At 45.2% G+C, this 12883-nt stretch overlaps 1 protein-coding gene across 1 annotated transcript; it reads right to left on the reverse strand.

The window, feature by feature from the left end:
* Positions 1-26: 26 nt before the first annotated feature.
* On the reverse strand, positions 27-10668 carry LOC6728476. Its single transcript, XM_039294960.2, has 9 exons — positions 10540-10668; positions 9989-10137; positions 4835-5506; positions 4489-4736; positions 2532-3197; positions 2165-2409; positions 1931-2103; positions 1037-1160; positions 27-633 (listed from the first exon to the last, which is right to left on the reverse strand). The coding sequence occupies exons 3-9, from the start codon at positions 5326-5328 to the stop codon at positions 502-504; spliced, it is 2082 nt and encodes a 693-aa protein (XP_039150894.1). The 5' UTR covers positions 5329-5506; positions 9989-10137; positions 10540-10668; the 3' UTR covers positions 27-501.
* Between the last annotated feature and the right edge of the window lie 2215 nt (positions 10669-12883).

Below are 12883 nucleotides of genomic sequence, written 5' to 3' on the forward strand. Positions count from 1 at the left end.
CGGTGTATAAAAAAAACACATTTTTGTTTTACCATATACATAGTTGCGTTATATTTGATCTTACTCTTCGTCTTTCCATTTTTGCATTTTACTTTCGCTATGCAAATTAATTTAATTTCTGCGTTTACAATTATTGTATTCCGTCAAATTAGCTTAATTATTACAAATACCGAGCACATTCCCTCGATTGGAATGCGAATGAATGACATCCATAATGTGTCCGCAATCGAATTTCACTGACTGTTTATGGCTTCTGTGGTGGAGTGCGCTATTTGCTAGCGCATAAATCACATGGCGTATGCGTAATATTAGTATGTAAAGTTGCACATACATACATCTTGCCCTAATACATACACATGTATGTAGATGTATGCAAATGAAATGAATAATCATAAATCTATGCAGTTTTGATTTGCCGAATTTGTAATCGGATTTCGAGTGGACTTGCTGCCACATAATATATATGCATATTCAGTGGCATTCGGTCGATTGGCGTTTGCCTCAGTTGCCATTGTAGTCCTCGATGAATGTGTCGATGATATAGCGCTTCACCTCGTTGATGGAGGTGCGCTTGTTGCTGCACTGCAGCCGTTCCTGGTTTTCCGGCAGCACTAGCAGTTGCTGCAGTTCACCCTGCGACGATAAAAAAAAGAACAGCGAAAGTTAATGCACACAACGTACATAATTGTCCGCCAATAATTGTTCAATTTGTGAACCACCAACGGGGCGTATACGCTATCGGCGTCATGCAGGCCTTGCAATAAAAGTGCCATGAATGTCGAATTGTTTACGCTTATCTTATTTTATGCTAAATGCTTTCTCTTGAACAACATACATATATATACAGTTAAGCCATTTTGGCTTGAAAAAGTGCTATGTTTATATTTATAGAGGTTTTACGTTTTTTTGTTCTAAAGTAATATAGCTTAAAAAATGTATATACCATTCTGTAATAAAGGGGATGCCAGCTTATGAGTAATGAAAATCGAAAAATATGTCTCCCCCGGGAAATATCATGTATAGATTCTATACTCACATTGAAGCCGCGTCCGATTTCCACATCCGCGTCCACGGGCAATGTGAAAAGTCGCTTGGAGACAACGAAACTGTTTGTCCACGCACAATCGACGTAAATCGATATGAAATCGCCGTTCTGGATGCTGCACGGTGGATGAAAATAACAGCGAAACAATAATGGTAAAGTGAGCTATTCGCAAATAATTAAACTATATACATATATATGGATACATAGTGGTGCATTGTTAGTACACTCGCGCTTACATACATATGTGTATGTATGGGTGGGCACCCATACAGTGACAGTGAGAAATGTGCCGACGGTCGATGACAAATGGTGCCCACTTGAACCGAGTGTCAATTTGGCTGTGTGTCGTTGTAGCCAGTAAAAAGCAAAAACCAAAAAAGGGCCTTCGATATTCATGTGCAGGCTGTCTGTATACAGTTGCGGTCAAGAATATAGCAATGCATGTTATATCGGCTATGTTTTAGTTTTAATTTGTTTAATATCACTATCAAAATCGAATGATATTGTCCGCAGATTCTTAAAAGCAAAAACTTGGCGTATAATCAAATTCAAACAAAAAACTTTATTTTTCCAAGTTTTTATACGTCTGCACATAAAATGGTGAGTTTTTTTTTCTTTGCCGCAACTGTGTGCTTGCCTACTATTTGCATGTGTGTCAAGTGTTTGGCAGTGTGCGTTTCATGGCACAAACATTTATGCTAATAAATTGAAAATGCAAATAAACGAAAGTGTCAACGTCGATGGCCATCAGATCGAAGTGAGTGCCATTCGCCCACGCAGAGGCACACACAGAGGCAGTGATTGCCAATCATCACCATCGCCCACATCCTCCGCCCAGATCCTTGCGCGCACCATACACCCCATCCCATATGTGTACACTCTCACCTGATGGCCACTTGATGCCAGCGATAATCGTATAAATTGAATTTCACCGGCAACATTTCCGTCGTATTGTCCCGCTCCAAATACAAACGCAGTCCGTCCTTGCAGGCCTCCAGATAAAGATTGTGAGTGGCGTTCCTTATGGAGAATATGGTCGCCGTGCTCTTGGTGTCGTTCTGAAAACGTCACGAATTCGCTGATTGCCATTCCATACAAATCCCCCCAAAGTGCACCCACCTTAGCCCTTAATGTGACCATAAGGGTGAAGTTGAGCAGGTTCCTCCAGCTGCGAATGTAGCCCATGTTGTAGGGCGTTGAGGGCGTGGGACTGAATGCTGTGCCCATCAGACCCGCCGTGGTGAGGTCCAAATTTGAATATGCATCCGGATAGGAAGGGGCAAGCGAAGCATCCGAGGCTTGAGTGGGCAAATCCTCACCCATCGGCAGCTTCTTGTAGAACTTTAGCAGATCGCTTATGTCATCTGGAATGATGGTTTATTTGAGCTCAATACTTTAGTGAATTACTCTTTATACTTATATATTTAAGCATAATGATTTTATTTTAAATATATACTTTAGGTATTTAAGTGACTGGCCAACTCACCGCTGCACTCGAAACTGTTGCAGTTGCGCTGCTCGATGTTGTAGCCCTCGCAGAGGAGCGTCGACAGGGCCACGCTCTTGGTGGGCTTGCGTTTCTTGTGCTGATTGCTGGCACGTGCCTTCCTGGTCCCAGCACTGGAGCCAGTCGCCGCTCCAGCTCCCACTTCGTTTCCAGTCCGGTCATTGTGCGCACTCGGCACAAACCTGACACTTTCGCCGGCTCCTCCTTCATCATCACTTGGTGGTTCATTACCGCCGCTTGTCTCTCCCATGGGTTCAGGTGCCGGGGGACTGGCGCTCGAAGGGGCATGGGCACGGACACTGGTCTGCGGCGTAATCGTCGTCGTTGCCTGGTCAAATTTATGCAATGACTCGTCGCCACTTGCTCGCATTATGAGCAGCTCGTTCTCATCCTCATCGGCCAGCAGATCGTTGCTGCCATCGCCGAAAACGTCCGTCTCCTTGGACACGGAAAGCCCAACTGCGCCCGCATCGTCTGCACCCTCAGCCGCGCCATCCTCGTCGTCGTCATCGTCGTCCTCCTCCAGATTGATGTTCATGTTGATGTCCACCAGCGGATTGTCGAGCAGACAGCGCCGGAAACGCTGCTGCACCCCCTGACCGCAGGTGACACTGCACAAGGTGAAGTCGCTCCAATCGTCCCAGCCTGCAATTGATTGCCGATTGTTTGCAGTGAGTCTCTGAGTTTCGGAAAATCAAATTAAATGTAAGTTTGTTCCTTTCATTTTTACACAATTTAAATGGGTTGTGTAATCACAAAGGATAACTTAAGAGAACAAAAAATTCTTATTAAATTATAGGGCTTGAAACTGTTTACTTAAATATTACTGCATTTAAAATAGGAATTTTATAAATGCCCTTTTTATTATTACACTTCGTACTCTATCTTTTCTTCATGCTCATATATCTTAGGAATGCCTTTCTTTTATTCCTGACTATGAGCCATAAAATTAAGACATCATCGTGCCAAATTTTAGTGCCGCTTGTTGTTGGCACGAAAGTCCTTTCATTCGGTTGCCGCAATTCAAGGCAGATCCTTGGTGGGCGCCTGGCCGCTTGACACAAAAGTCAAGTGTTGCTTCCCTCGAGTGGCGCTGGTGCGGATTGCCGGCTTTGGAGGAGGCAGTGGCCCACATCTGCTACATCTGCTGCGTCATCGAGATGTTGCCGCCTTGTATACTGGTTTTTATTTTATTTTATTTGCTCTATTTTATATTTTACCCCCATCCACGCGGAGGTATCCCCAACGATGGCTATCAATCTTCATCAAAGATTAATCCCCCAGCTGGGCTCATGAAGTCACAATAGACTGACGAATAAGCCTAATAAGTATCGGAATTTTAAGTGTTCGCCGCATTTCACTGTTGAATTACTTAAAGGATACCATCAGGGAAGGCAGGGCATGTAATCGGCTTTGAATAGCATAGTCGCATGCAATTATGTTGCGATATTCGAGCGATGGGAGATTTTGGCCCTCCAGTGCCAATTACCGCTGATTGCCACATCCGAGCCCGGCCTGACCAGTGGCCTCTAGTTTGGGAAACTCTATCCCGCCGGGTTCATCCAATACTCGACAAACATCCGACCGGAGCGATTTGCTCAACAATGCAACAACTAACAAGCGAAATGCGATTAACTAACGGAAGCAACGGAAGCCCGGCCAGGACAGTCCTGGTTTCGGGTGGCCGGAGGAGGCAATCGAGTGGCTTCTGGGCGGATGCACTCGGAAAATATTGTATATACTAGTCTTAAAATGTATTAAATATATTTAAAAGCGTTGAAAAGAGGGATAATACAAATTGTAAAGCACCTTAATATAATACCTTAATATAATTGAAACTTATGCTAGAAAACTGCAAGCTAATTTGTTTAAAGTCCATTTCAAACTAATTAGTTTTTAAGTGCAGCCACCCAGGAAAGCGGAAGTGCATGCTTACCCAAATGCTTCCAGATATGATTCTCGAACTGCGGCGTCCAGCGATGCAAACCGTTGACGCTGACTTGCAGCACATCGGTGGCGCCACCCACGGGCGGTCGTTGAAGCTGTCGTGCGGTCTGCGGACTGCTCCCGGAGGATGCCGTCGCAGCGGGCAGCAGTTTGCCAAAGGCAATTAACTCCGCCGGCAGCATTTTCAGCATGTTATTATCGAAACAACGCAGTGGCTGGAGGGTCGCATTCAACTGCCTGCAGTTAAGTGGATACGATATGGGTGAGCAAAAAGTTAAGGTGAAAGGTGATGTGGACAAACGGGCTGATGTGGTGGCGCTTCCCCGATTACTTACCCCTCGTACTGAAAGGCTGACTCAGCGCCGCTCCAGGAGCCACCGCTGCCCGCGGATCCAGCGCTGCCGCCTCTGCTGCGATGGCCCGAGCTCCAGGACATGAGACCTCCCACCCTTGGCAACATGGGATTCCCGGCATCGCCATTGCCGTTGGCCACTTTCAGCAGCGAGGCACCCTTGTATATCGTTTCCGGCGTTAATGTTATTAAAATCGTGTCCTGTGCGAAGGACTGCACCGGTCCCTCCGCCTCATCGGCGAAGATCCGTGCGACGAGGGCCTTGACAATCACCGGACTGTTGCGAATCAGCTCGGCCATGCCCTTGTGGGCACAGGGATTCACGGGAGTCGCTGCAGCCGGTGCCAGGAGCTGCAGCACGAGCAGAAAGAGCAGGAGGACCAGGTGCAGGGGCAGGGGCAGAGGGGTGGCGGAGTGCACCCGCGAATAGATGTCATCGGCTCTCATCACGGGTGCACCTGGATTCGGCCGGGCCATGGATCCTTTATCTTTACGAGTGTCCTAGCGCCACTCGCCGGTTGGCATGGCAGCTTTTATCGCTGCGGTGGCTCAATTTACTTTCGGCAAAAGTCACGTTCCGGCTTTGATTCAACTTGGATCCGTCCCTCTCCAGGAACAGAGGCACTTTCACACAGCACCTGCATTCATCGTTGGCCTTCGGAAAGATGGGGAAAAAGAGCTTGATTGAGGTGGCATTGCCAAAGGACAAAAAGGACAAAAGGGCCCCTCCAGCCCCAGCCCGCCAACCGAATCTTCAATTCTATTCAAATAATGGAGCCGGGTTTTGCATGATAATAGCTGCAGGTTGCAGTGGCTACATTCTGGTATGATTTCTATAAAATGTTATATCGCTATCTGTACCAATGGAAGTCTATGTTAGTTTCCCCAAGGACGCTTATGCAAAGGGTCGAATTCATATATGCACGATTTTCTTTCAATGCCACAGATTTGCATGTGCTTTGTAATTTTTATTCAACAATTGTTGTCAAAGAGAGTATATTTGAATTCATGTTGCAACTTTTATCAAAGAGATTTTGAAAAGGCGCTTTAAAGAAACTGAATGAAATATTTCTTAAGTTTACAGTTTGTAGTAACTTATCAAAGGTTTTCTTAATCAAATTATTAAAAACAAAAAAAACGTAATTATTAAAAATCTTCAAACGTAACTTTAAATTTACTTTAAAATGAAGTATTTCCTACTTGCATTTTGTAGCAAGCTAATTCATTTGATTTCAGATTTATTTAAGGTATAATAGCTATTCTTGGCCACCTGTACTTCCTCTCAGGAACGCAAAATTTACGAGAATTTATAGCGGCCATAAAAGGTTCTCTTGGTAACAAGCAGCTTAAGGACCAAGATTACTCCAGGCGGTGCAGGATCACAGGATGCTGGGGTTTGGGGCCATCAAAGTCGTTGCATTCGCTTTCATATCCTGGTGCAGGAAATAAATATCTGGATTAAGGACTTCTGCAGCATACTGGCTGGGCAAACAATGGCCTTTGGAGTAACCAGTGGAAGATTCAGTGCCCGGTGGAGTTGGCAAAAAGGGACTAAAAGTTAAATCCACAACATAAACGTGCAATCAAATAGAATTTTTACGCACATAAGCACTGCAATCGCTGTTGGTCGAAACAAAAGGGCCAGCGGCAAAACATTTTCGGTAGATAAATGTGCACTTCCAGTGGCTAACAAAAGCTGCGCTTCGATTTTTCAGCGCAACCGGGTCGCATCCTTGGTGTCCTGTGGTCCCAGTGCGAAATGGAAAATGTACAACACGCGCCAATTCGGAAACGAATGCAAATGTGCGTCGGGTTGTGCAAAATGGAGACCTCAATTGTTTTATGGCCATGGTTGTTCGTCTATCGGTTGGCCCAGAAAAATGTAGACGAGCGAACGAGTTAACAGTTCCGTACCGCTTGCACTACCAATTTCACTACCAATTCCAATCCCCACTCCACTACCCATTCCACTCCCCTTCCACTTCCATTTCCGTTTCCGTTCGACTGACCGGCAGGTCGTCACTCAACATTCATCGTATTCTCCGGGGGCGGCAATCAGTGTAATTGTTATTGTTTTTACTCCGCCTTTATTGCCCTTAATCCATTTTGTTTTGCTCTCGTTGCTGCTCAGTTGAACTTTTGCAAATTGGCAAAGTTACTGCCAGCGACAATCTGTTAAAAGCTTTTGAATTCCAAATCGACTTGGCCAAGGTGAGCCGAGCGGCAAGGCACGTACATATATACATAAATCAGGCGGAAAAGTCCACCGGCTAAGCCGAATGCATATTTAACGAACTTCGCCGCGATTCTGTGGCCGTCCATTGGGGAAATCCTCGGACTTCCCATCGCAACAACGAAAATTAGTATTGTTTTCCGCCTTTATGCTCCTCATTACTCGAATTGTGACGAGTCCTTTTGGAGGAGATTTCGAGGATGAGGGTAAATCGCGTCCACACATCGATTTCAATTTCCTTTTGAAGGCAGGAAAAAGGAAACATCAAAATACAATGTTTCCGCCCACGCTGTGACACTTCAAAAATAGGCGGACATTATTATGAACAAATTTAAGGCCGGCTAAAAGTCAAGCAACCCATGTGTGCAAATATACACTTAAAAAAATATGTGCTATTTCTAACTATATGATTAATCTCATGACTTTGATTACATAAATAAAAAAGAATGAATCTGTTTAAGTGGATACATTAGGTACATAACTTCCCTATTTTCTGAGTGTGCATTTTCTTGCTATTATGGGATGCCCTTCGCTGGAGATGATTGAATATCAAAAGGCGGTTGGCTCACGCAAATCTCCGACATGTTTCGAGTGGTCCCTGCCGCCTGACAACAATGTGAGCAGCGGGATGCGAGTTTAACAAGAGTGGATCCCCGAGGACTCGTATAACTGATAGCCACCCCCTCGGTCGACTGGGCAAGTTTAAAAGCCCAGCACGTTTGGCCAAACTTCCACAAGTGGCGGGAGTACCCTCGCTTGTGTCCTTTTTCTTTTTTTTTTGGGTCAGGGACTGGCGGAAATATTTTGTACCCAAATTATGCCGTGAGTGCCAGGCATCGCACAAAAAGGAACCCATAGGACCCTCGAAGGAATCAAACCGACTGACTGAAGGCCCAGGCCGTTCCACACGCATACGCAATTATCCTCGGGGACAACTGTCGCCTTTTATCTGTGCGAATGATTAAGCTCCAAGTGTCTTTAAATTAATTTTATAGTGTTTCCAGCCCAGGGACGAATCCGCATCCGCATTCGTATACGCAACGGGGCGTATGCGTAATCTTCCCAGCCATTAGCTGGATCCTGCTGGAATTGTATGGGTGTAGTGCTTAAATAGTTTTATCTGCCACGCGCTATCTTCGAGATACTTAATTCCAGCAGGTCCTAATATGTAAATCACTTGCAGCCGGAGTTCGTGTTTCAGGCTGGCTGAACTTTTATTCCCACGAACACGCCATTCCTGCCCAGGAATTTCACTCAGTCCTAAGCTCCTCCGCCGTGGCTATATTAAATTCCGGGCTTATTGATTGCGAACCATTGCTATGCGGGAAAAGTATTTGTGTTCCACCGATTTTTCACGTTAATCCCGTCTCAATTAACTAAGCGACTTAATCTCGATGCACGCTTAAATCATAACAAATTGGGGTAGATCCACTTTATAACTAAACAAATATTTGCCGGGGATATATTTCAATTTTCGGTATTTGAATTATGCAAACTCATTTGAGACGAAAGTGAATTTATTGCCAGCTCTGGCCCCGAAAACAAAGCCGAAAGGTTGCCGTCTCCGGTTTTGGCTCTGGCTCCGGCTCCGGATGCGGATGAGGAAGGATATGGCCATGGAGCTCCGGCTCCCCGCGAAATTTATGCGCACAATTAATTTGAAAATCCGAAATTCAGCTAACAACAGGCGAACGCGTACTATACTCGTATACTGTATATCACACGGTTTACGGGTCCTGTTCGTCGCATAAGGACGAGATAAAATATATATACCTGCAGTGGGCCCGATCATCGACGTAAGTCGACGGGTTCGTTTCATCAGTCCAATTAATTAAAATCCTTGCGGATTATTTGCTAAGCGTATTTGCTAATTGGACCGGCTCTGATTAGACTGCTCGGCAAATAGGAGTACTGCCAATCCAGCGGACTGGCGTCAGCAGTTAAACGTTAACCCGTCGACTTAAGTGGCCCCATCCCTTCCAGCTTAATGAGCCCCTCGAATGGGAACTTTATCGCCGGGGTCGGCCTTCGTTTCCGCTCCCAGTTCGGCTGCCAGTCTCCATGGTTGCTGCTGGTCCTCGGTGCAAATTGTAATTATAATGCCACTTAATGGGCATAAGAGCGCCTCTGTTCTTGTTGTCTGCTGTTATTGTTATTGTTGCGGAAGTGGAAGTGGAAGCGGCTTGGTGGAAGCAAAGGGTTATCAAAACCCCAGAGGTCGTCGATGGGGATGTTAAATGGCTTTAACAGGCCAAGTTAGGTGCACCCCCATTCGAACATTGAGGGTCCTAATCATTGGCTCCGGGTCGCCCCATTATCCATTATCTATGCTGGGATTATTTTTATTGCAAGTGCAAAAGAAATTCGCTGGTGCCGAGATAACCGCAGATATTTTGCGCTGACAGAGCAAAAAGTTAGTTGCCCCATTACAAAGGGCTGCACATTAACCAATGGTGTGGTATGTAAATGGCCAAAGCCCCCTAAGTACATACATATATATACATATATATATCCTACTTCCACGGATTTGCCATTCCCCCCTGGTGGGTGCGGACCACTTTAACCCATTTGAAGCGCACAGAAGCGACTGTCAGTTGCCAGTTAGCAGTTGCCAGTCGAGGGTTGCCAACGGCCATTAACAATGCAATTTTGTAACAATATGAAATAGTGGCTGTGGAATGGCTCAAAGCGAGCCTGATGCGATGAGGTTGCTCCGCAATTAAGCAGCATGCCGCACGATCTAGGACTCGCACACATGTGGCAGACCCACCCCAGAGGGACCTACACATGAATCAATCTCCGACTCCAAAGGCGGCCACAAGTCAGCTGGAAATATTTGGAGCTGGTCGCTCGGTTGGCAGTGCGTGGAACACCGGGATACCCTTTGAAATTTAATATAATTACGTGTTGTGCTCCTTTGATATTTGGCTATGGTGAAATCCTTTGACTGGCCTTTGTTTGGTTCTTGCCAATATCGAAATCCAATTCACACTTTAATGCGGTATTTACCTAGATAATTGATAATCACTTCTTCTCTCTTTTTTAGACAAACACTGCGGACTATAATTATTTATTTTATTTAATACTGGTTCACTGATTAAAAACATGTTCATTCGTTAAATTTAATTATACATTTTAGATTTTGCCATGTTTTGCATAATTTTCTCACTTCAAATAACTAGTGACCATTGTTCGTCCGACGAAAGCCAAATCATTGAACTATTTAAGCTTGTAATCTGATTTCAATTCGATTTATATTGGCAACGCAAACTAGATTGCTTTGTGGTCACTTTGTTGGACTAACTATTCGGTATTGGTCATTTCGTTTATATTGTTTCTTTTGTTTGTTAGCATTGTAATTATGCACTTCCGAAGGGCTTGTTTATTTACTTCCCACTTTTCACCACATGGCTTGCTAATTAAATTTTGCGAACCCACGAGCGCAAACTAATTACAGTTTTTATAGCTTTGCCGCAACATCAACAAGCGAGTTCGAGTTTGAAGTTAAACCAAGTATGGTGTTCCAAGTATTTCCGCTTTGGCGAATATTCCGTAGTAGCGCCACGAACGAACTGCTTTGGTTTTGGCCAGAACAGCGGCTTTTATAGTTGGCAAGGATCCGTGGGTCCTGCGCCTGCGCGGATAATATCCTGATGGACTGACTCCCTCTTCCGTTTCCGTTTCCCCCTTTCGACTCGCAACACAAAGCCGGCTGTTTTGCTGGCCGTCCGTGGTCCACTGAGCCACTGCTCATTTACCGCCCGCTTCCATTTCCAGGGCGTTTGTTTACACCAGGACAGCTGAGGTCGGGACAACAAAGTTTGAAGCCATCCGAGGCACTTGGCACTTGCCACTTGGCACGCTGCTGTCATCCCAGCGTTAAGGAGCCCCACTCTTGTATAGTGCGAGTTTATGTATGTACGTTAACGGGGATGTGTACTTGCTGGTATTACATTGAAGTTTTAATTGAATTGCGGCTGCAAGTTTTAACTGCATTCTGTGGGTAGCATCCCCTGCGTTCCGACACGCAGAAAGGTGCGAGAAAAAAGTTCGCCACAAACTTTTTAGCTCGCAAGTTTTTCACTTTTCATTTCTTGACAGTGCGTAGAGCGTGTGTTTCTGTTTAGCCCTTTTAGATGCAGTTGGCAAGTGCGGCATTCAGCCGGGCTAAGTCCGTATTCAAAATAGCTGCGCCTGCAAGTAGGCAACAATGTTTTCATTTCCGGTTACCGTGCATGTGCATGTGTGCGTGTGCGGCTGTGTGAGTGTTGAAATCTGTGTCGAACACCTGTTGTTGCCATTGTTGTTGTGGCCTTATCGCCTTCTTGGCCATTTGGCTTATTCTGTGGGGCCATAAAAGTTTTGATTTCGCACGTTGCTAGCCTTTCTCAAATGATTTTCGTTCACTAAGGATGTTCGGATTTACAGGATGCATTTGCACTAAAGATGAAATCAGTGATTCGAAAATCTTCAGTAAGTCTTTGGTTAGGATTGGTGATTTCATTTAAATCATATTCATATTTCCAAGACTTTAAGTTTTAGTTTAAAGCAAGGGTTTTTTGGTTGCGCTACCCTTTTCCAAGCATCCCTTTCTACTTTCTTCGCTGCTATCTGTTTTGTTGCTCATGTCGCACCATTGTTGGCCTGTCGTCCTGGGTGGCATGACTCTAAAGTACCACCACCAGGTGTTTTGATTTATTGCGGCTTGGTTAAGTGCGGGCACAAACTTCATTTGGGTCCCCAGACCCAGGCAAAAGTTTCCACCGAACGGACGGACCAAGGATTATAGCCAACGGCAGCTTGGAGAGCAGAAGTAAACAGCTTTAAGAGGAGCAAGCTGTGGAAAAGCTAGAAATGAGTGCTTAATATTTGTGGCAAGTTTGATGTTAATCTAACGCAAAACATTTCGAGTTGCGCCAATAAATCATATTTATCAGATCATTATTACGGAGATTTCTAAAATTAATACGTAAGTGGCTTAAATGTTTCAAAAAGCAGAGTAAATGAAATGTTGCTCACATGTAGTTTAAATTGTAATACAGCGGCAAAGCTGAAATGAACCGAAATTAAAACCACACAAATGCAATTGCTTTCCACACATTAAACTATGTTTCAAATGTAATTTCGCAACATTCCATTCACAACTCGATTCGTTGGGGGAATCGCCGCACTCTGTTTGAATCCCATTCACACCCAATATGTGCTGATTATTTATGCCTTTTATCTGGCAAACGGCGCCAGTGCTAACCCATTTAGCCAATTTGGTTGATTTCGCACCCACGGGCCAAACACCCGAACAGCCAAATGCCCAAAATCGCTAAATCTGCCACGCCCCACAGATCCTTTGTTCATCCAATTCGGTTTGGAGGCCTCTCTCTGTGCAGAAGCTAATTACAATTACGAGCGATGGCAAGCGGCTAACTCCCCCACTTGGCAATCGAGCTCCAAAACATAGCCATGCATATTTAATTCTTCTTGCCCAGAATCCCTACTCCACGGTCTCCCCTACGCCCACGATTCTTTTGGCGCTTTGCAAGTGTAGCTTAATTTGACAAGAGGGAAGGGGGGCGTGAAAGTCGTCGGCAGTTTGGATGGCCAAAAACCATTTGGAACATGCACAATTTTGACACCATCCCAATCGGCCCCCAGTAACAAGTGCCATTCACATGGACCGGGGCGATTTCATGGGAACTCAATTAATGGAGCATGATCTTAATGGGTTCCTATTCCCACTGCCCACCACCCAGCTCCACGGGGACGAGGACTTGGCCGTTGGACGTCGGGCAGCGAGGCGTACAA

The sequence above is a fragment of the Drosophila simulans genome, chromosome 3R (genome assembly GCF_016746395.2).
Source record: "Drosophila simulans strain w501 chromosome 3R, Prin_Dsim_3.1, whole genome shotgun sequence".
NCBI lineage: Eukaryota > Metazoa > Arthropoda > Insecta > Diptera > Drosophilidae > Drosophila > Drosophila simulans.

Excerpts from the sequence above, each read along its gene's own strand:
- LOC6728476 (XM_039294960.2), bottom strand. The coding sequence starts at position 5,328 with ATGGCCCGGCCGAATCCAGGTGCACCCGTGATGAGAGCCGATGACATC. Across the intron at positions 3,198-4,488 it reads TCATATCTGGAAGCATTTGG|GCTGGGACGATTGGAGCGAC; the intron begins GTAAGCATGCAC and ends AATCAATTGCAG. Across the intron at positions 2,104-2,164 it reads TGGTCACATTAAGGGCTAAG|AACGACACCAAGAGCACGGC; the intron begins GTGGGTGCACTT and ends TGACGTTTTCAG.